General features: G+C 34.1%; 1 protein-coding gene across 2 annotated transcripts in view; it reads right to left on the reverse strand.

The window, feature by feature from the left end:
* Positions 1-623: 623 nt before the first annotated feature.
* The window catches only part of PAWR (pro-apoptotic WT1 regulator), a 113,950-nt gene continuing 91,613 nt past the window's right edge, over positions 624-22,960 (reverse strand). Inside the window, exons 5-7 of one of the 2 annotated variants that reach the window (XM_034643771.1) lie at positions 7,517-7,661; positions 5,406-5,510; positions 624-3,242 (exon numbers count right to left, since the gene is read on the reverse strand). In XM_034643771.1, coding sequence (XP_034499662.1) covers positions 3,156-3,242; positions 5,406-5,510; positions 7,517-7,661 — 337 coding nt within the window. In that variant the 3' untranslated portion in view covers positions 624-3,155. The remainder of the gene's footprint in view (positions 3,243-5,405; positions 5,511-7,516; positions 7,662-22,960) is intronic. The other variant, XM_034643772.1, reaches the window with a different exon arrangement.

Consider the following 22,960-nt stretch of genomic DNA (forward strand, 5'->3'; position numbering starts at 1 on the left):
CTAGGCATGGACTCAAGATTATAAAACAACAAAAAAGGTGAAAAATGACTATCACTGTACATATGAATATTGTCTAGGACATCAGATCAATGATCAAAGCAAAGGTCTTTCCTGTTTTATATTACAGTGTTAAACTTAACAAAGTCTACTATACTGACTTATATTTTCAAAAAAGTATTAATGGACTCAAAATGTTACATTTTGTTTTCTAATCATAAAAATCCAGATTAATCCAGAAAACATAAACCCACATATAACTGAAGTAGGTTTTTCACCTTAAGAATACATTGCTTTAAACCACAATTAAAAAGTTAACTTTAAAAAAAAAAGGAATACATTGCTTCATGTGTCTGCCCCTGACACTTAATTTTCTATGTTTTAAACTACTTGAGCCAGTGTGACAGTGCTAATCTCTATATTTAGTCAATTCCCTTAGAAATACATAAACACCACCCTATTCCTCTCTAAAGGTAACTGTAGTGCAATAAAATTAATAACAATTCTACAAAAATGAAAAATGGAGGTTACTTTGTAACTCAACGCATGTCAGAAATCAGGGGGACAAGTCATGTTCACTTTAAAATTAATAAACTTATTGTTTTGAAAATAATATCATAAACACATTAAAACTTTGAATATGCTTTATTATGCCATAAATTCCCAGGAAATATAAGAAATATAACTTCTGAATGCAACTAATAATTTCACAAATTCTAGCACTTTATTGACAACAGCCAAGTTTTCTAAGGTAGTGCACATGTATTTACCTTTTTAAAATCTCAATGCTTTTTTTTTTACTCTCAATGCTTTTTATACATTTTAAAGGGAAATTATAGCAGATCCCACTTAATTTTTCAATATTCAGGTAAAAATCTATAAGTGATATAAATTATACATTTTAAGGACAGGAGAAAGGACTGCTTGTGAACTGCTTTGCTTGCCTAAGTGGTCAGGCTCCTGTATTTGCACTAGGTACCATTATGTAAAAAAATCATTGTTGGAAATTTTCCTAATAAACTGAAGAAAAGGAAAATTTAGAAACAGCTCAGTCTTTAAGAGCACTAATAACTGGTGTAATTTCTAAAAGGGAAATGAAATATTCCTTTACTTAACATATGGATTAAATAGAAATTTCCAAAACTACCAAAGATCAGCACACTGATATATTTTAAGGCTGGATACTGACAGCATTTTCACAACATACGAAGCTTGGATGCAAAACTAGGTAATACCAATATTTCTGCCACATACCTAAGGGTAACTGAAGGGAGATGAGTGCCTCACAGCCAAGGCAGTGACTAGGCCTGGCATACCACTCAGATGTGTGGACAGCAGGTCACTGTTCCCACGCTGGGTAACAATCTCCAAAAAGGATGCCCTTATGTAGTAATTCTGCAACTGTATCAAGTTTGGTATTCTAACATTGAACTTTTTGGTAAATATATTTAAGCATATGAAAACTTTCCCGGAGACCAGATAAATTATTAAATAAACTTAAGAGGGGGACAAAATGCTGGTATCTAACATATGTTAATTCTAGGGTCTCCAGGGGAAGATATAAAAAGGAAAGAGGAGACAGTGGCTATTTCCAAACATAGGTTATGATCAGAATCATCAGATGGTGAGCTTTAAAAATTCTGTCCAGAGTCTCAACCTAAATCTATCTAGAAATTACAGCCAGGGAATTCTTTGTAAGCAATCCAAGTGATTCTGATGATCAGCCAAGGTTGAAACTTCTGAAGTGAGAAGCAATCTATGTAACCACAAAGAATTTTAGAATTCAACATGTGATATTTATCATTTACTCTACATTTTGTCCAACTGTCTCACTTCTCTTATTTTTCTAATAGTAAATAATGAAGGGACTTGGCAAGTGAAGAGAAACAGTCAGTAGGTTACCCAAAATGGATTTTACTATGTTTAACTGGACAAAACAGTATCAGTAGACTGTTTAGGATTCAACTATCAGACAGACATTTCTTAATGTTAATATATTTTAAGAGGGGGTTTCCTTACTCAACATGAAAATATAAAATGACTCTAAACGATATTTAATAGAAAATTTATATAATTCTTCAAAATTTTTAAAAATTGTTTTTAAAAATCCAATGTTAGGAAGAAAATCCCTTAAATTTGAGGTAGGGGAATAATTCTCTCATATGAGAACAACTGTATCACAGTGTTATTCTCCAAGTTAGAAATAAGCAAAGTATTTTGATACTATTTCTTTTAGGTATTGTTTTGTAAATATAAGCATAAATGTTTTAAGTGTGGATAAATATTTTGGTTTTGTTTTTAATGCAAATGATAATTAAAAATATGGATTTTTTTCTTTTACACTGAAATTGTACACATTCTCCAGGACTGATGAATGAACAACTTTTTAAATATTCCATGTTCATCTATAAACTTTGGAATAATAAAAAAGTAGTACCTACATAAGAAATTTTACAATGAAATTACAAGTGTATGTTTTTCAGACACTAAAGTGTTTTTACATTTTTCAACATTCAAACACAAAAATTGTATATTTTAATTTACTGTAACACAATTCAAGTATCCTCTAAAATTTAACATTTAGCCAACTAGTACATGATATTGAATAACTTTTCGTAATAGCTTTCCTTTTTAAAGATGACTGTTACACAAAATAGTGTGACACTCTATTACTCTAAATTGCTTAGAATGAGTTGAAAGAACAAATGACAACAGACAAAGCCTTTATGAAAATCAACAACACATAAAAATTTGCACACATCAGTAATAAGGCAACTGCAAGAATTCCCCAAAAGTACTTGAATTCATGTAAACAAAGACTATGTATATTCCTTTAGGGAGAAAATACACTACCATAGATAAAATATATTCAAATGGTTGTGACTTCAAACCATATATTATTTGAATACCACACAAAACCAAAAGAGGCATAACCTATCATTTTAATAACTGAAAGATGTTACTTATTCGTGAAATAGAAGGTTGATACTTTTTTTGAAATAATGAAAAAGAAGTATTTTGAAAATAAACATCCACTGTTTTCTAGAAATAAATATACATACTTAATGTACTGCAGCATAGGAATATTGTCCTAGCATTAACCTTAACATTCAATCAGTAGTTTTAAAGTATTTTTTCCAAACTGGGACTTGAATCTTCTACCTTGTTAGCTGACCAACAACTTTCAAAAGAGTTTTATTTTCTTGCTTTAGTTGTTCATTTTCATCTTCTATGTCATCTAGGTCCTTAAGGAAACAAAAAAGAAAAGAAGAGTTTTTTAAATGACTTAAAAATACTCTAAAGGTAATAAAAACACTTTAAAATACATACATTCAAACATAATTCATACAAGCATTTAATTTGGAAACAAGGACAAATTCTGAAAACAACTTTAGATGGAGTATGCCCCACCTGAAGGGAGCATCCTCTACTCAACTCCTTCTCATTATTATCACGATAAGACAGATCATTTCTTGCCAGATTTTTCATTTTTAAGAGAATTCAAAAATGAGAATTCTTTAACTGTGAATCTTCCAATTTTTAATCATCATAAATAGCTTAATTTTTTAGTTAAAAACAAATTTCCCCTTCCCCAAATTGAGGGCTAAACAAAATACTTATGTGGGCAGTATGAGTATGAGGTTCAGGGCCTCAGATAACAGCCTGTATCAAATGAGGCATCAAAAAGATCTACACGTACAAGTTCTGGATGTACTCCTACCACCTGTATTTAACAAGGGTGCACGTTATGAGGTGAAAATCTGGGGAAGTGATAAAATGGAGGCATACAGAAAAAGAGATCTGGAGCATATAGAGTTGATCTGGTTCAATTTATTTATTTATTTATGTTTGGTTTCTCTGTAACATTTTGTTTGAGGAAAACATTTTAGAGCTTAAAAAAAAAGAAATGAAAGCCATTAAACTAAGTAATCATCATCCAGCTTTAAAGTTATATGATTCTAGGTCTATGTTCCCTGTGTTAATCCTAGTGCCATATATATAACCATTTGGTAAACATGAAGATAATCCATCCTAAATTTTAGTTAGAGAAACTATTTCAAGGCAGAATGCTTACTGATAGTTGTAAAAGCACATATTTCTAGATTTACCCTTATAATTCAAAATACTAAAACTTGGAGTAATCAATTTAAATTATAAGCATGCTACTGGATAGCAGCATTCTGATAAATTTAGCATTCTGCCTTTGGACAATTAGGTAAATGTTTTTAAAATGTGTAAAAACAGAATCTGCATTTACTCACAAACCAAATGAATGATGTTGGGGAACTTACCTGTTGAAAACAGCAATAATAAAATATACAGGATTCCGAAAATTACTACGACTGAGACCTAAGATTTAGAATTAAATAATAAAATATATTCCTGTATCATTACTAGATTATAAACTCTGTAAGAGCTGGTGTTTTATTATTCTTTTTAATGCACAGTACCTAAGACAGTGTTAATATATCATAGACTTCAAGGCTATTTTCAGATTTTATTAAATCATATTCCAAAACCAACAGAGGAATGCCGGTGTTCTAAACCAAGACGTAAGACTGTCTATAAAATGGAAAAGCTCAGAATTAGGACTTTGGAGTACCTGACGTCAAATACTAGGTCAGATAGTTACTCTGCGATTACTACCTTGAGCAAGTTAACATTTTTGCCATCCTCATCTATTACCTGTGGTTAATGCATCAAAGCTTTATTTAGAATGGTTCTACATAATAAAGCCTCTTTATTTTCTCTGCTTTTATTGTTAGGGTTAAGACTTGATTAGGAATCTGTTCCCTTTTTCCCTGAAGCAAACTTATTTCTTTCCTCCATCTTATCTAAAGCCTTCTAATATGCAAAACTATGGAATCTATTCTCACCATTACCTAAATATGGCCCAGCACTAATACCTGCTTCTTAAGCAAAAAGTAAACTCTAGGGCTGAAAGCAAGAAAAAGAATTACAAAATAGTATAATAGAAACCTTGTATAATGCTAAACCTAAAGTTGGAGATGTGTAAGTATAACTGGAGGGGGAAAAAGGTGGTGAAAATACACACAAAGACATCTGGAGTTTCTTCCGCAAGGAAGTAGCAAGTTTAGCTCTTCACTGACGGCAACTCTGTACCAATACCCTTTTATGTCGGGTGGTGACCAAGCTGCCTCTCACCTCCAAACTCTAACAAAGAGTGAACAAATACATTCATCAGTCCATCTCCAAAAGAACAGTATTAACTGAATACAACTGATAACTGGCCAGAGGAAATCAGAAATGATGGTTCTTATTACCACAAATTACCATCTCATTAACAAAATAATGAAATTACATAATCTCTTCAGATATGTGTATTTTCATCCAATTGCCAGGAAAAAAAAAAAACTACTATGAAACTGAAACATGTGAATACTTACTCTATTTAACAAATCAATTTCTTCTTTGAGTTTTCCAATCATTTCCTCTTTATCTTGCATTAGTCTCACAAGTCTTAAGTTTTCTTGCCTTTCTCTTACTACTTCCTGGTAGATATAATTACAAAGTATTAATTGGGAAGTAAATGGTTGTTTTTAACCTTAAATGACATGTATCTGCTAAGTCTGGTGAAGCACCTTAGATATACGAAGATTTCCAATGCGTTTCTTAACCTTCATCCTGGTGAGGGAAGGAAAAACCCATCCTAGGAAAGACCCAAAGAACCAAAGAACGAGAGGAATACAGGAGTTGTTTTATATATATATATATATATATATTCCCCCCCCCAGGGATTTATTTATTTATTTGAGAGAGAGCAAGAGAGCAAGTGTGCGTATAAAGGTGAACATGGGTGAAGGGGGTGAGGGAGAACATCAAAGCAAACTCTGCTCTGAGCATGGAGCCCCAGGCAGGCATTGATCTCACAATCCGTTAGATCATGACCTGAGCAGAAACCAAGAGTCAGATGCTTAACCAACTGAGCCATCCAGGTGCCCATATTTCTGATTAAACCTATGTTTACACAATTCTTTAACAAATACTAACACCCAATGACTTACCCTCTTTAGCTTATCACCATTGGTAATGATATATCTTATTTTTTAAATGGATAATATCCTGTTTGAAGAAGTTCAATTTTTTTTTTTTTTTTCAAAATACAAAGTTTAAGGGGCACTTGGGTGGTGCAGTTGGTTAAGCCTCCAACTCAGTGATCTCTGGGCCCCTTGCCAGCTCCAAGCTCAGCGGAGTCTGTTTGGGATTCTCTCTCCCTCACCCCATCCTTCCCCCAACCAAAAAATAATTAAATAAATCTTAAAACACACACACATACACAAAGTTTAAGAAAAGGAGATGGCTCTGGAAAACTCTAAACAGAAAAACAATGGTCCCTTCAAAGTTACTTGTGGCTCTACCATGTTAATGGATAAAGTAAAGGAACTGAAATAGATTACTGGTTTTTAAAAACTTTTTTTTAAAACAATGCAACACCTTTTTCAAAGAAATCTTATTTAGAATCCAGGGCCTTGGGCTGGTTGACTACCTTGGGGGCAAAAGAAAAGCAGAACTGAAAAATTTCACTCAGAATTTAACCTCTTTCCTACTAGCCCTCAGAAAAACCAACCAGCTGTCCTCATTAAACAGCTGCTGCCAAACTACTGAGATCCAAACTTGGGTGGAACTATAAAAGCCTTTCTAAAGAAACCCTTTAAGCCGATTAGACTATGTATTCCTTAAAGTTTTTAATTTAAACTCACAGAAACTGGTATCAAAGCTGAGATGTGAACTAAAAACAATCACAATGCTATAAAAAATTTTTAAATTTCTACTTAAAACAATCTTTATATCAGGGAATAATTTCAATTCAGCAATACAAAACATATTTTCAACAATCAAAGTAATCAGCACCGTTACCAACTTTACATATTGAACGTTGACAGAAAAAACCTGAGACTGTATGGTTAATATAGTTATGCCAAAATTCATTTGACTTGTTTTCTCAAATATATCCTAAACAGGTTTACTCTGACAATTGTTTCAAACACCAAAGATGGCTCTAAGCTCTAACCAGAACCCAGAAAAAAGTCTACAGTTGATAAATTATACGGACAATGTAATAAACACACAGTAGTACATATTGCCAGCATAGACTTATAACCATTTCAAAGACAAGACTGTCTTTAATATGTTAGAGGTAACATGTTGCAGAATAGGAGTATCCATTAAATATTAAGGAATACAAGAATTGGCTCCATTTCTCAAAGTTTTAACAATATAACTGGACAGGAAAGTATTAAGGGAATCAGAAAATGCCTAGCCACAATGCATCTGGAAAATACATACTCAAGACAGTAATTCAAAGCTGCTATTTGACTATATATGGAAGTACCAATTAACACTAATGATATCTTCCACTAGCACCTCTCATTCTTTTCCCTTTGTTGGCACTATCTCTCCCACACATATTTCAATTTATTTTCTCAGCTGCTGTGAAAGTAAAAAAAGGAATCCCAATGGTATATTAAATTTATCAATCTTAATTTGTAATTCATACCTTTTCAAGATCTTCAATTTTCTTTTCCAACATGCTACTTGAGACCAAATTACCTGAAGCATTTGCATCCCTGTTATATCTGCTGAACCCACTTCTATCTGTTCGGGGATATCTACTTGAGACATCTTCTTCAGAGGCAGTTGTGCTATGGAAATAAAAAGATGTATTTTATAAAAGTACCTAATATTCAGCAAGAAGAATGCCAAGAATATTTTCTATTCACCATAAATAATTACCATTCCCTGAGGACACATGGTTATAGTAGCCAACTCATCATTTATAACTAAAGAAGTTAATCATTATTCCAACACAACAAAAAAAAAATTTTTTTTTTTAAAGTTAATTCTTTTGACCAATAACTACTGCATAGCTGCTAAGTACCAGACACTGTTCTAGGCATGAAGATGTAACAGCAAACAAAGACATGGGCCCTGCCTTTCATAGAGCTTTCAGTTTAACAGGGAACATAACCAATTATATAAAGCAATATGACCATCACAACAAGGTAAGTGTAGGGTACTATGACAACTGACAGGAGACCTAATGTAGATTATCTGTGGTGGAAAACAATTTTGTTTTCTTATTCCTTTTTTTTTTTTTTTTTAATTCCAAGCCATCATGGACCAATACTTTTGTAAGAGCAAATAAAAACAAACTAGTGGAGGGGCGCCTGGGTGGCACAGCTGTTAAGCATCTGCCTTCGGCTCAGGGCGTGATCCTGGCGTTATGGGATCGAGCCCCACATCAGGCTCCTCCGCTATGAGCCTGCTTCTTCCTCTCCCACTCCCCCTGCTTGTGTTCCCTCTCTCGTTGGCTGTCTCTATCTGTCAAATAAATAAATAAAATCTTAAAAAAAAAAACTAGTGGAAAAATAAAAGTTAAAAAGGCCATATAAAATACAAGTTCAGTGTTTTATTAGCCACACCCATAAAATTATATTTCAATAATACTATTAGAGTGAACAGAAAAAAGAATTACATAAAATTGTGTACTTTCATTGAAGTGTGCATACAGGCAATCACAGAAAACAGCCATCACGTTAATAACTTTTGTCATTTCATAATTTCGTTTAACCCAAAGTGATGACTGAAATGGCAATTCTTCATATTAAACACCAATTCACATTCCCTGAACTAATAGCATATATGTTAATATTTAAAGTTTTTAATGTAGTGAGTTTGCTTCTTGTTTTTTGTATTAGTTATCTATTACTGCATTAAAAGTCACCAAAACTTAGCGGCTTAAAACAACACACACTTATCATCTCACAATTTCTGTTGGTTAGAAATCTGGAAGCAGTTTAGCTGGGTGGTTTTGTTTCAAGGTCTTTTATGAGGTTTTGGTCAGGACTACAGTCATCTGAAGGCTTGACTGGTCTAGAGAATTTGCCTTTGGGCTCACTCACATGGCTGATGGCAAAAGGCTTCAGTTTCTAACTGGCTGTTGACCAAAAGCCTTAGTTTCTCAGTATGTAGACCTCTCCACTGGGCTGTTCACCACATGACAACTGGTTTCCAGAGACAGACAAGACAGACACTGCAGTATCTGCTATGACCTAATCTTACAAGTGACATACTATCACATCAACCCTATATATACTGCAGTGTGGAAGGGGATTACAAAGATGCAAATGCCAGGAGGTAGGCCATCCTGGGTGCTCTCTCGGAGATTGGCTACCACGTTTGCTAACTGACCTATACTATGACTGATGACAATGCCACCCACGAGGGATACGGTACATCTAAACTACTTCTATGTTTTAATAGCACTCATAACAGAAAAACTAGTTTCACAGATGTATGTTAACAGGGACAGGAGATATTTTAAAGCAATTTCAGCTCAGGATACTAATTTTTAACTTTTACCCAAAATCCAGAAAATGATGCTTTTTAAAATTTGTCTTCAATCCTTCATTGGTAGCCAATATCAATAATTTATCCATCAAAATTATAGTTTAATCCACAATAGTTTTTGATGAAAAAAATGGAACCTTTTTATTCCTGAGCTATTAATTTCCTATGCATTGGCTTTCTTTTGATAAAAAAATAAAATTCAAAGTGTGTCTTACCAAATTTGTAAAATCTGACAAACTTCTTACTATGTTTGTCTTATCAATTTGATTTTAACATTTTATAAATGTGCACTACAAAAATCACCAACTACTTTACTGATAATTGTTACTGTAAAACCCATCACAACAATTTGTGGAAAGTTTTTCCCAAATTTCTAACTTTCATTTTTCTCCTTTGATATTATGTAACATTAAAAACATCTGACATTCTTTCCTTGCATGGAAGGCTAAGATCATTTTAAAAAAAGAATAAGGCTATCAGACAAATACGTCTAATTCACGTATTTAAAAAGTTTGGGGACCAAACTGGTTCCCTATTGTGTGCAAAGACACTAAGCATTCATCCCAAAGTTTAAACAATTTCGTCTGAACATCTCCCTTTGAAAATCATTGTATTCCTTAGCATATGGTAACAGGTGACTGCCTCAGCTTCCAAACTATCATTTACTTTTTTTAATCTCAAATTTAATATATTAGTGTTTAAGCAATTCACACTTTTAGTGAACTACTGTTAATTTAGCTGATACAGCAAGTACACTGTTTAGTTCAGCTGACAATAGCAAGACTTTCTCAATGAAAGAAGCAGGACATTGATTTACATTAAGGCACAAGTTCCAGCACGTTTTTGTTGTCACCATCTCTCTCTATAATCAGAACATACTCCTACAAAAGCACAGCAAAACTCCAAACCACATTTGTTGATTTGTTAACCCTTCAAAGTTTTACATAATTCATAGTAAGTTGTGTTTGTCAGCAACAAGTTGAAAAATAAATTCTGCCTTCATATCACTGTCACTTTAACAAAATCAACATGTTCATCAAATTATAACAAAAATTCCTTTGCTATCCTTATTTCTCTAAGAGTCAGTCTTCTGTATCACTAAACTGTTCCTAAATATATCAAGCTACTGTGTTGTCAGAAAATATTAATGTCTGACTACCTTCTTTGCTACGGATTCATCCAACATTTCCAAACACCTTTGTCTTTTCATCTGTGTGTGGTTGTTTTTAATGTTAGCAACATGAAAATGAAACTTTAAAAAAGCCCTAATGATTACATAAGAAATCCTGAAGATTTGCTTCTGTCAGCTTGACTGTAATATTCCTTCTTTCAAATAATTCATTTGTGGTGGTAAATAGCACTTATGTAATACATACAAGCCACTTACATTTTGATGGTATTATTGTTGTAGCAGCCAGGACATCACTGCAAATAACCCACTGTGGTTTTAGCACTTCCCCATCAATTATGGGTAAAAATTGAACTCAACACGGGCATTCCTCAGAGATACTTAGGGTTTGGTTCCAGACCACCACAATGAAGCAAGTATCGCAATAAAGAGAGTCAAATGAATTTTATGGTTTCCCAGTGTATATAAAAGTTATGTTTACACCATACTGTACATTATTTTTTAATTTTATATAACTATAAAATGTTAGTATGTTTTTCAAAATTTTTATTTAAATTCTAGTTAAAATACAGTATAATATCGGTTTCAGGAGTACAATTCAGTGATTCAACACCCAGTGCTCATCGTAACAAGTGCCCTTCTTAATCACCATCACCCACCTAGCCCATCCCACACCCACTCCCTCCCTCAACCCTCAGTTTGTCCTCTATCATTGAGTCTCTTATGGCTTGTTTCCCTCTCCTTTTTTCTTTTCCCCCTTCCCATATGTTCATCTGTTTTGTTTCTTAAATTCCAGGTATGAATGAAATCATATGGTATGTCTTTCTCTGACTTATTTTGCTTAGCATAATACACTCTAGCTCCATCCACATCATTGCAAGTGGCAAGATTTCATTCTTTTTGATGGCTGAGTAATATTTCATTTATATAATCCTATATCTTCTTTATCCATTCATCAGTCGATGGACATTGGGCTCTCTCCATAGTTTGGCTATTGCTGATAATGCTGCTTTTATAAACATCAGGGTACATGCACCCCTCTCAATCTGTGTTTTGTATCTTTTGGGTCAATACCTAGTAGTGCAATTGCTGGCTCATAGGGTAGTTCTATTTTTAACTTTTTGAGGAACCTCCATACTGTTTTCCAGAGTGGCTGTACCAGTTTGCATTCCCACCAACAGTGAAAGAGAGTTCCCCTTTATCCCCATCCTTGCCAACAGCTATACGGTAGCCTATTAAATGTGCAATAACATTATGTTAAAGAAACAAAGTACATGCTTAAATTTGGCAATATTTTTTTAAATGCTAACCATCATCTGAACTTTCAATGAGTCGTAAGCTTTTTGCTGATGTTGGCGGGGGGGGGGGGGTTCTATACTACCCAAAGCAATGTCTATACTACCCAAAGCCTAGGTTCAATGTTGATGGCTCAATGCTGATGGCTGCTAACTGATTAGGGTGGTAGTTGCTAAATGCTGGGTTGGTCGTGGCAATTTCTCAAAATAAGACAACAATGAAGTCTGATGCATTGATTGACTCTTCCTTTCACAAAAAATTTCTTTGCAGCATGCTGTTACATAGCATTTTACCCACAGCAGAATTTCTTCCAAAATTGGGAGTCATGCTCTCAAACTCTGCCAATGCTTTATCAACCACGTTTATGCATTATCTAAATCCTCTGTTATCCTTTCAGCAATCTTCACAGAATCTTCACCAGGAGTGAAGATGAAAACACCCATTTCAAGAAACCACTTTCTCTGCTCATCCAGAAGATGTACCTCCTCATCCAGTAAAGTTCTATCACGAGACTTCAACAACTCAGTCACATCTTCAGGCTTCACTTCTTTTTTTTTTTTTTTTTTTTTTTAAAGATTTTATTTTATTTATTAGACAGAGATAGAGACAGCCAGCGAGAGAGGGAACACAAGCAGGGGGAGTGGGAGAGGAAGAAGCAGGCTCCCAACCAAGGAGCCTGATGTGGGACTCGATCCCGGAACGCTGGGATCATGCCCTGAGCCGAAGGCAGACGCTTAACGACTGCGCTATCCAGGCGCCCCCAGGCTTCACTTCTAAATCTAGTTCTCTTGTTATTTCTACTACATCTGCAGTTACTTCCTCTCTTGGTTTTGAACCTTCAAACTGTAAAAAACACAGTAACGACAAAGTACAAAAAAAGCAAAGCACAATAAAACAAGGTATGCCTTTATAGGAAAACTAATGCTTCCCAACAAAACTAGCACAAGCTCTTTTGGTCTGTAACTCATTGAAATTACTTCCATCATCATCATTTGGTTTTGCTAGTGTTGCATTCAGAAAAGGTGTTATCTTTCCCTATCAAAAAAAAGTCTAGTAAAGCTTGTTTTATTGTAAGTAAACAGGATTAAAAATAAGAAATATAAATTTTACTTCTTAGACTTAGATGATACTAACAAAAGCAGAAATTGAAGAGAATGAAAAAGATTTTCTATTTGTTTATTTTTATTTAATAATTATATTCTTACTTTTTAATTATCTTCTTTACAAAACAAGAATAAATCTGATTGAATTTAATCCAAGATTTTTAAAGTAGATAAATCCTTGTTGTTGTCTTCAGTTCTTACATATTCTGGGTTACAACTGACTAACATAAAAATAATACACGTACAAAAGAATATACATTCTTCTCAAGCTCACATGGTACATTCACCAATACTGACCATATTCTAGACCATAACACATACCTTCACAAATTTAAAAGAAGAGAAATCATACAATGTCTACTCTCAAACCAAAACAAAATTAAACTAGAAATTAGTAACAGAAAGATAACTGGAAAATTGTAAAACGTGTAGTAATAAATTAACAAACTTCTAAATAACACATGAGTCAAAGAAGAAATCTCAAAGAATTCTTAAAATGTTTGAACTAAACAAAAATGTACCCACAACTTAAAATTTGTGGGATGGAATGAAAGCAGTGCTTGCAGGGAACTTTATAGCACTGAATGCATATGTTAGAAAAGAAAAAAAATCTAAAATTAATACTTTAAGTTTCTGCCTTAGGAAACTAGAAAACAAATTAATCCAAAGCAAGCAGAAGAAATAAGAATCAGAGCAGAAATCAATGATATTGAAAACAGGAAACCAATACAGAAAAATCAATGAAACCAAAAACTATTTCTTTGAAAAGATCAATAAATTCAACAAGCCTCTAGCTAGGCTAACTAAGCAAATGAGAGGTCACAGACTATTAGTATCAGAAATGAAAGGGCGAACAGCACGAGAGAGTCCATGGACATTAAAATGAATACTGTCAACAACTCTTCTAACAAATTTAATAACCTAGGTGAAATGGACCAATTCCTTAAAAGATACAGTCTGCCAAAACTCACACAAGAAGAAATAGACAATCTGAATAGGCCTATATCTGTTAAAGAAATTGAATCAATAATTGATAACCTTCCAAAACAGAAACCACCAGGCCCAGACAGGTTCACTGGCAAATCCTACCAAACATTTAAGGAAGAATTATACCAATTCTCTAAAATCTCTTCCAGAAAGACAGAGGTAGAAGGAATACTTCCTAACTCATTCCGTAAGGCCAGCATTACCCTAATACCAAAACCAGAAGAAGATATCACAAGAAAACTACAGAGTAATCTCTCTCACGAACATATAGATGCAAAAATCCTCAACAAAATATTTCCAAATAAAATTTGACACTGTATTAAAATTTATATGGGCACCTGGGTGGCCCAGTTGGCTCAGGTCATGATCTCATGGTCCCGGGACCTAGCTCCACAATGGGCTCCCTGCTCAGCGGGGAGTCTGCTTCTTGTCTGCAGCTCTCCCTGCTTGGTCTCTCTCTCTCTAATAAATAAATGAAATATTTTTTAAAAATTATATTAAGTGGGGGCGCCTGGGTGGCACAGCGGTTGAGCGTCTGCCTTCAGCTCAGGGCGTGATTCCGGCATTCTGGGATCGAGCCCCACATAAGGCTCTTCTGCTATGAGCCTGCTTCTTCCTCTCCCACTCCCCCTGCTTGTGTTCCCTCTCTCGCTGGCTGTCTCTATCTCTGTCAAATAAATAAAAAATCTTAAAAAAAAAAAATTATATTAAGTGGAATTTCCCAGGTATTCAAGGTTGATTCAACATTCCAAAATCAATTAATGTAACTGACAGCTTTCCCCTAAGGTCAGGAACAAGATAAGATGTGTACTCTCACCACTTTTATTCAACACAGTACTGGTGGTCTTAGCCAAAGCAATCAGACAGCATAAAGAAATAAAAGTCATCCAAACTGATAAAAAGTAAAACTCTCACTATTTGCAGATGGTATGATACTATATATAGAAAACCCTAAAAAATCTACCAAAATACTAGAATTAATAAATGAATTCAATAAAGTAGAAGGATACAAAATCAATGTACAGAAATCCATTGCATTCCTATACACTAATAATAAAACAGCAGAAAGTGAAATTAAAACAATCCCATTTACAAAAACTGCAACAAAAGCAATAAAATATCTAGGAATAAATTTAACTAAAGAGGTGAAAGACCTGTACTCTGAAAATTATAAAACACTGATGAAAGAAATTCAAGATGACGCAAAGAAATGGAAAGACATTCCATGCCCATGGGTTGGAAGAACAAATATTGTTAAGATGTCTATACTACCCAAAGCAATCTATACATTTAATGCAATCCTTATCAAAATACCAATAGCATTTTTCACAGAACTAGAACAATCCTAAAATTTGTATGGAACTACAATAGACCTTGAATAGCAAAAGCAATCTTGAAAAAGAAAAGCTAAACTGGAAGTATCACAATTCCAGATCTCAAGTTATATTACAAAGCAGTGGTAATTAAACAGTATGGTACTGACATAAAAACAGATGTACAGATCAGTGGAAAAGAACAGAAAACCTGGACATAAATTCACAATTATATGGAGAATTAATCTTTGACAGAGGAGGAAAGAATATACAATGGGAAAAAGTCTCTTCAACAAATGGTGCTGGGACAACTGGACAGCAACAGGCAAAAGAATGAAACTGAACCACTTTCTTTCACCATACACACACACAAAAAAAAACTCCAAATGGATTAAACACCAAAATGTGGGACCTGAAACCATAAAAATCCTTGAAGACAGCACAGGTAGTAATCTCACAGGGCCATAACATTTTTCTAGATATGTCTTCTAAGGCAAAGGAAATAAAAGGAAAAATAAGCTATTGGGACTACATCAAAATAAAAAACAGCAAAGGAAACAACAGAACTGAATGGGAGGAGCTATCTGATATGGGAGACCATATCCAACAAATGGTTAGTATCCAAAACATATAAAGAACTAATACAACTGAATACCCCAAAACAAATAATCCAATTAACAAATGGGCAGAAGACATGAACAGACATTTCTCCAAAGGAGACATACAAATAGCCAAAAGATACATAAAAATTTCTCAACATCACCCATCAGATTCAGGAAAATGTAAACCAAAATTACAAAGAAATATCACCTCACACCAGGAAGACTGGCTAAAATCAAAAACACACGAAACAACAAGTGTTGACGAGGATGTGGATAAAACGTAATTCTCTTGCATTACTGGTGGAAATGCAAATTGGTGCGGCTACTGTGGAAAACAGTATGGAGGTTCCTCAAAGAATTAAAAATAGAACTACCTTATGACCCAGGAATCACACTACTGAGTATTTAACTAAAAAATACGAAAATGCTAATTCAAAGGGATACATGCACCCCTATGTTTATTGCAGCATTATTTATAATAGCCAAGATATGGAAGCGGCCCAAGTGTCCATCAATAGATGAATGGATATAGAAGAGGTGTACACACACACACGCACACACACACACACACACACTGGAATATTACTCAGCCATAAAAATGACTGAAATCCTGCCATTTCCAACAACATGGGTAGAGCTAGAGGGTATAATGCTAATCGAAGTCAGTCAGAAAAAGACAAATAGCATATGATCTCACTCATGTTTAGAATTTAAGAAAAAAATATATGAGCAAAGGAAAAAAAGAGACAAACCAAGAAAGAGACTCTTAATTACAGAGAACAAACTGATGGTTACCAGAAGAGAGGTGAGCAGGGAGATGGGTGAAAAAGAGGATGGGGTTTAAAGAGTACACTTATCACGATGATAAAAAATAAATAAAACAATAAAAAAAAATCAGTTAATATAATCCATCACATCAACAGGCAGGCTAAAGAAAAAAAATCAAATGATCATACCACTAGACGTAGAAAAATCATATGACAAAATCCAACAATTTTCGTGAGGAAAACTCTAGACAAATTAAGCACAGAAGGGAATTCCTTAACTTATGATAAAGAATATCTACAAAAAACCTACATTATACTAAATGGTGAGACACTTAAAGCTACCCTGCTAAAAGACCAGGAACAAGGCCAGAATGTCTCCTTTCAGCACTCCTTTTCAACATCTTAGAGAAATCCTAGCTAATGCAACAAAACAAGAAAAGGAAATAAAGTATAAAGATTGGGAAGACAAAAATAAAACTGTACTTGTTCACTGATGACATCATTGCCTATATAGAAAATCCAAAAGAATCAACAAAAAAAATTCCTCGAACAAACAATTATAGCAAGGTTGAAGGATGTAAGTTAAATACACAAAAGTCAACCAATCACTGTCTTATATATTATCAATAAACAAATGGAATTTGAAATTTAAAAAACAATTTATTTACATTAGCTCCCCCAAAATGAAATATGTGGGTATAAATCTAATTAGAAAGTACTATATATCTATAGGAGGAAAACTACAAAACTCTGATGAAAAATATCAAAGAAAAACTAAATGAATGCAGAGACACTCTCAGCTAATGAATATGAAGATTCAATACTGGCAAAATGTCAATTTTTCCCAACTTGATCTGTAGTCAATGCAAGCCCAATCAAAATCCCAGCAAGTTATTTTGTACTGACAAACTAATTCTGAAGTTCCCACAGAGAGGCCAAAAAAAAAAAAAAAAAAAATCCAGAATAGCTAACAGAATACTGAAAAACAAAGCTGTAAGACTGATGATACCCAACTTCAATACTTACTATAAAGCTACAGTAACCAACACAGCGGGGTACTATTGAAAAAATAAACAAATAGAGCAACAGAACAAATAAGGAGCCCATAAATAAAATCACATAAATAACCCACAACTGACTTGACAAAGGAGCAAAGGCAATACAACAGAGCAAAGATAAAAGATAATCTTTTCAACAAATGGTGCTAGAACAACTGACCATCCACACGCAAAAAAAATTAAAAATTAAGACAAAGACCTTAAACCCTTCACAAAAATCAACTCAAAATGGATAACAGACCTGAATGTAAAATGCAAAACTATAAAACTCCTAAAAGATAACCAAAATAGGAGAAAACCTAGAAAACCCTGATTATGCCAATGACTTCTTAAGATTCAACACCAAAGGCATAATCCATGAAAGAAAGAATCAACAGCTGGACTTCATTAAAATTATAAACTTCTACTCTGTAAAGGACAATGTTAAGAAAATGGGAAGGGGGGACCTGGGTGGCTCAGTTGGTTAAGTGTCTGCCTTAAGTTCAGGTCATGATCCCAGGGTCCAGGGATCAAGCCCCACATCTGGCTCTCTGCTCAGCACAGAGTTTACTTCTCCCTCTCCTTCTGTCTGCCACTCCCCCTGCTTGTGCTTTCCCCCCAGATCTCTGTCAAATAAATAAATAAAATCTTTTTTTAAAAAAGGGAAGACAAGCCACACTAAGAAAATATTTATAAAAATACATCTGACAAAGAACTATTACCCAAAATGTACAAAGAATTCTTAAAACTCAACAATAAACAACCCTATTAAAAAATAGGCCAAAGACCTTAACAGACACCTTGTCAAAGAAGATATACAGATGGAAAATTAGCATATGAAAAGATGTTCCACATTATGTCATCAGGGAAATGCAAATTAAAACAATAATGAACACCCATTAGAATGGCTAAAATCAGAAACAATGACAATTCCAAATGCTATTGAGGATATAGAGTTACCACTAGAAATGTAAAATGGTACAACCACCCTGGAAGACAGTTTGGCAGCTTCTTATAAAGCTAAATATACTTTTAACCATATGATCCATCAATCATGCTTCTTGGTATTTACCTGAAGAACCTTATGTCTACACAAAAATCTGCACAGGGATGATTACACCAGCTTTATTCCTAATTGCCCAAATTTAGAAGCAATCAAATATCTTTTCATAGATCAATGGACAAATAAATTGTGGTATATGCAGACAATGGGATATTATTCAGTGCTAAAAAGAAGCTTAAATGCATATCACTAAGTGATAGAAGCCAATATGAGAAGACTATATACTGTATGATTTCAATTATATGACACTGTGGAAAAGGTAAAACTATGGTGAAAGTAAAGATCAATAGTTTCCGAGGAGTAGGGGGAAAGATAATACGGGGAAGGATAAATAAATGAAGTACGGTGGATTTTCAGAGCAGGGAAACTATTCTGTATGCCATAATGATGAATACATGTCATTCATTTGTCCAAACCCATAGGATGTATAACACTAAGAGTGAACCATAATGTAAACTAGGCACTTTGGGAGATTTTGATGCAATATGGAAGTTTATCAATTTTAACAACTGTGCCTCTCTGTTGGGGAACACTGATAATGCAGGAGGCTATGAGTGAGGGGAGGCAGGGGATATACTGGAAATCTCTGTACCCTCCCCTCAATTTTGCTGTTAATTTTATTTATTTATTTATTTTTTTAAAGATTTTTTATTTATTTGACAGAGATAGAGACAGCCAGCTAGAGAGGGAACACAAGCAGGGGGAGTGGGAGAGGGAGAAGCAGGCTCATAGCAGAAGAGCCTGATGTGGGGCTTGATCCCAGAACGCCGGGATCACGCCCTGAGCCGAAGGCAGACGCTTAACCGCTGTGCCACCCAGGCGCCCCTGCTGTTAATTTTAAACAGCTCTAAAAAACCTGAGTAAAAAAAAAAAAAAAAAAAATCACACAAGTATCATGGCACTTGAACTAGTTCATATCCTATTCAGAAAGGAGACCACTGATCATACACTTGGATGTGATGATAACAATATCAAAATGTAATTCAAGCTTCTAAGTGTTTACTCTCAAGTTCTGTTCTTATCTTGTCATGGGCTGGTAACAGTTGAAGGACCATACTTTGAGTAGCATTATACATGCTAGAGAATATTTAAACACAGACTTGAAAGAGGAATAAGAATGTACAAATATCTACAAACAAAGGGTATGCAGCCCATTTAAGAAACAGAAAAGTCCAATATGGCTAAGGCATGAAATGTAAATACAGGCATGGTAAGATAAGATCCTTGAAAAGCAGGCAGGAAACCTGAAAGCTATTTTATGAAAGAATTTGAACTAATGGTCTCCAAACCTTATTTATTATATAACCATGTTAGTATGTATCTTTGTCTACTATTTTTATAATGACTTATGATTGTATTATATTTACATATAATATATACATTATACATTATTATACAAACGTAATATAGTTAATATATATAATACATAATACATGCATGTAATATATAAAAATATGATTTACAATACAATCATACTATTAAAATAACATTATCATCTGTGTCACAAAAAAATAGAAACAAAGGCCTGAAAAGAATTTAAAATTTGTTTTAATTATTTATGATACAAAATTTTTGTTTTCCTAAAAACAGACTATAATATTTTTAATGAAAGTATAGTTGAGTATGTTTCATTACTTCTTAGGGTCTTACTTTAACACTTTGTGATACAGAGATTCAAAGAGCTAGTTCTAAGATCAGTTTGCAAATTTGATATTAAAGGGCTATCATAGCAAAAAGAGATAACTTAAAATAAGAATTGAAATTTTTAAAACCTTTCACTTAAAACTCCAAAATAAGCACAGAAGAACAGATCTGATTTTGTATATTTTGCCAGCTGAACAACCATGTGATCATCTTTGTACTTATTTTTTTTAAAGATTTATTTATTTACTTGAGAAAGAAAGAGAAAGTGTGTGCACAGGATTGGAGGGGGAGAGGGGAAGCAGACTCCCCACTGAGTGTGAAGCCCTAGAGGGGGCTCAATCCCACAACCCTGAGGTCATGACCTGAGATTAAAAAAGATCATCTTCTTGCATACCAACATTATCTTGTGTATCAACCTACCTTGGAGACTAGTTTAGATTTAATTTAAAGGTCACAGGAAGCCATTAAAGCAGGAAAGTGAAAAAATCATTTCACAAAATGCACGAAAGATAAAACTGGAAGTTGGGAGGCCAGTTGGGGGGCTATCATAATAATCTACATAAGAGATGATGATGTCCTAGAGATTGGTGTGCTGGCACTGCAGATCTGCAGGAGATAAAACTCAGTAAGTCTTGATAAATGCCTGAATGTAGATGAGGTAATGGGGATTGGGGGGGGGGGGGAGAAGGGCCATAAACAATGTCCAGATTTCTGACTTGAGCAAAAGTAGATTTTGATGCCAACTACTGAAATCCACCAGGTTTCACACATTTACTTTTTTTTTTTTTTTAAGATTTTATTTATTTATTCGACAGAGATAGAGACAGCCAGCGAGAGAGGGAACACAAGCAGGGAGTGGGAGAGGAAGAAACAGGCTCATAGCGGAAGAGCCTGATGTGGGGCTCGATCCCATAACGCCGGGATCACGCCCTGAGCCGAAGGCAGACGCTTAACCGCTGTGCCACCCAGGCGCCCCTAACACACACACACGTTTACTTTTGAACATGCTGAGTTTGAGATATTTCTGACGTATGTGTAAGTAGATACTTAAAAGTTGTTGGTTATACAGATACAGAGTCAATGACTTGGGAGTCACTGGTATATGTACAGGTAGTACCAGAAGTCATAGAAGTAAAGAATGTTTCTGGCACAAATACAAAGAACAAAAAGAGAATAAAGTTGAAGACAGATAGCTGAGTAATACCAACACATAAAAAACAAGTAAAGGAAAGGAAGAACGACAAATAAGACTGGGAAACAGCAAAATGGAAGCAAGGAAGTCAAGAGAGTAAGGTATCACTGAAGCCATATCATATTATAGTAGGGCATTGGAATAATTTGTAAAAAGCTTTTCACTTAAAAAAATCCAATTACCTGCATCAACCACAACATTATTCATGTAGAAATTATAATGCTAACAACCACAAACATAAAAACCTAGAAATAGGGATATCACTTAACAGCTTTGTATCTGCTTGATGCAGAAGCTTAGGACAGTATTTCAGAAAATTTAACCCATTAACAATATCTGAAATCCTTCATATAAGGTTTGTCACTACATAAATGATATTATTACACAATTCAAAACAAGGAATAATTATTACTAAAAAAATCAGTGCTTTATCCCCATTATGTATTAGGTGTATAAGGAATACTGTCAAAATTGTGAATGCTTGATCTTTTGCCAAATTTAGCTGTTTATTTTAAAAACAGAAATGTTTTTAACTTTTTTGAGAGACAGATAAGTACAGTGCAAAATATACAGAATAAAAGGTTATTTCATTAACTCCAAAAAGTTTGTAATATTCTACTCAGGAATGTTAACACAAATCTCTAATACAATTCCAAAAAGAATCCCCTCTGCCTTTAGCTATGAGGATATTAACTATAATGTTCAGAAAAGGGAAAAGAATAAAGTGTCATCAAAGATAAATACTTCCATTTACTGGAAGCTTTTCCCCTCTGGGAATTTTCACATCTTCTGTGGAAAGACTAGGAGGTGACACATTGGGGAATAAAACACAGTTATTCTAAAACTATCATGAGAACAAGATTGGCACAGCATTATAAGATTACAGCTAGAGGAATTTTCCACTAAAATAGGTATTTTAAGGCTTAGCAATTAGAAGAAATACAAGACTCATGAGTAAAATCCCACTTTTAGAATGGATATCAAATATTTAGCAGTATTGGATAAACTATGAAATCCCTAAATAACCAACAAGTACATGACTGCCCTCCATATTTTGAACATGCTTTGCTAACTTATTCTCTCCGACCATTACTCCCACTCCTCCCTCAAAACAGCCCTTTATTCTGTGTAGGTCTTCTCTTTCTTCCTTTACACACACACACACACACACAAGCACACACACACACACACACAGCAACAACTAAAGATCAAAATCAAAAACTCTCAGACTCTACTCAAATTGATATATTAACTGTAGGAAACAAAAAACATAAATCACTTATCTCCAGTAATCCCACCAACCCAGAGATAACTGCTGATACATTTTACAACATAGTAAGTTGTACCTAACTTTTTTGGATCACAGCTCCCTTTGAAACTCTGATGAAATGATATATATATGATATGTATATACATATATTTTTTTATTTTTATATTTATTTATTATATATATTTTAT

Source organism: Ailuropoda melanoleuca, chromosome 15, assembly GCF_002007445.2.
Source record: "Ailuropoda melanoleuca isolate Jingjing chromosome 15, ASM200744v2, whole genome shotgun sequence".
In the NCBI taxonomy this organism is placed as follows: domain Eukaryota; kingdom Metazoa; phylum Chordata; class Mammalia; order Carnivora; family Ursidae; genus Ailuropoda; species Ailuropoda melanoleuca.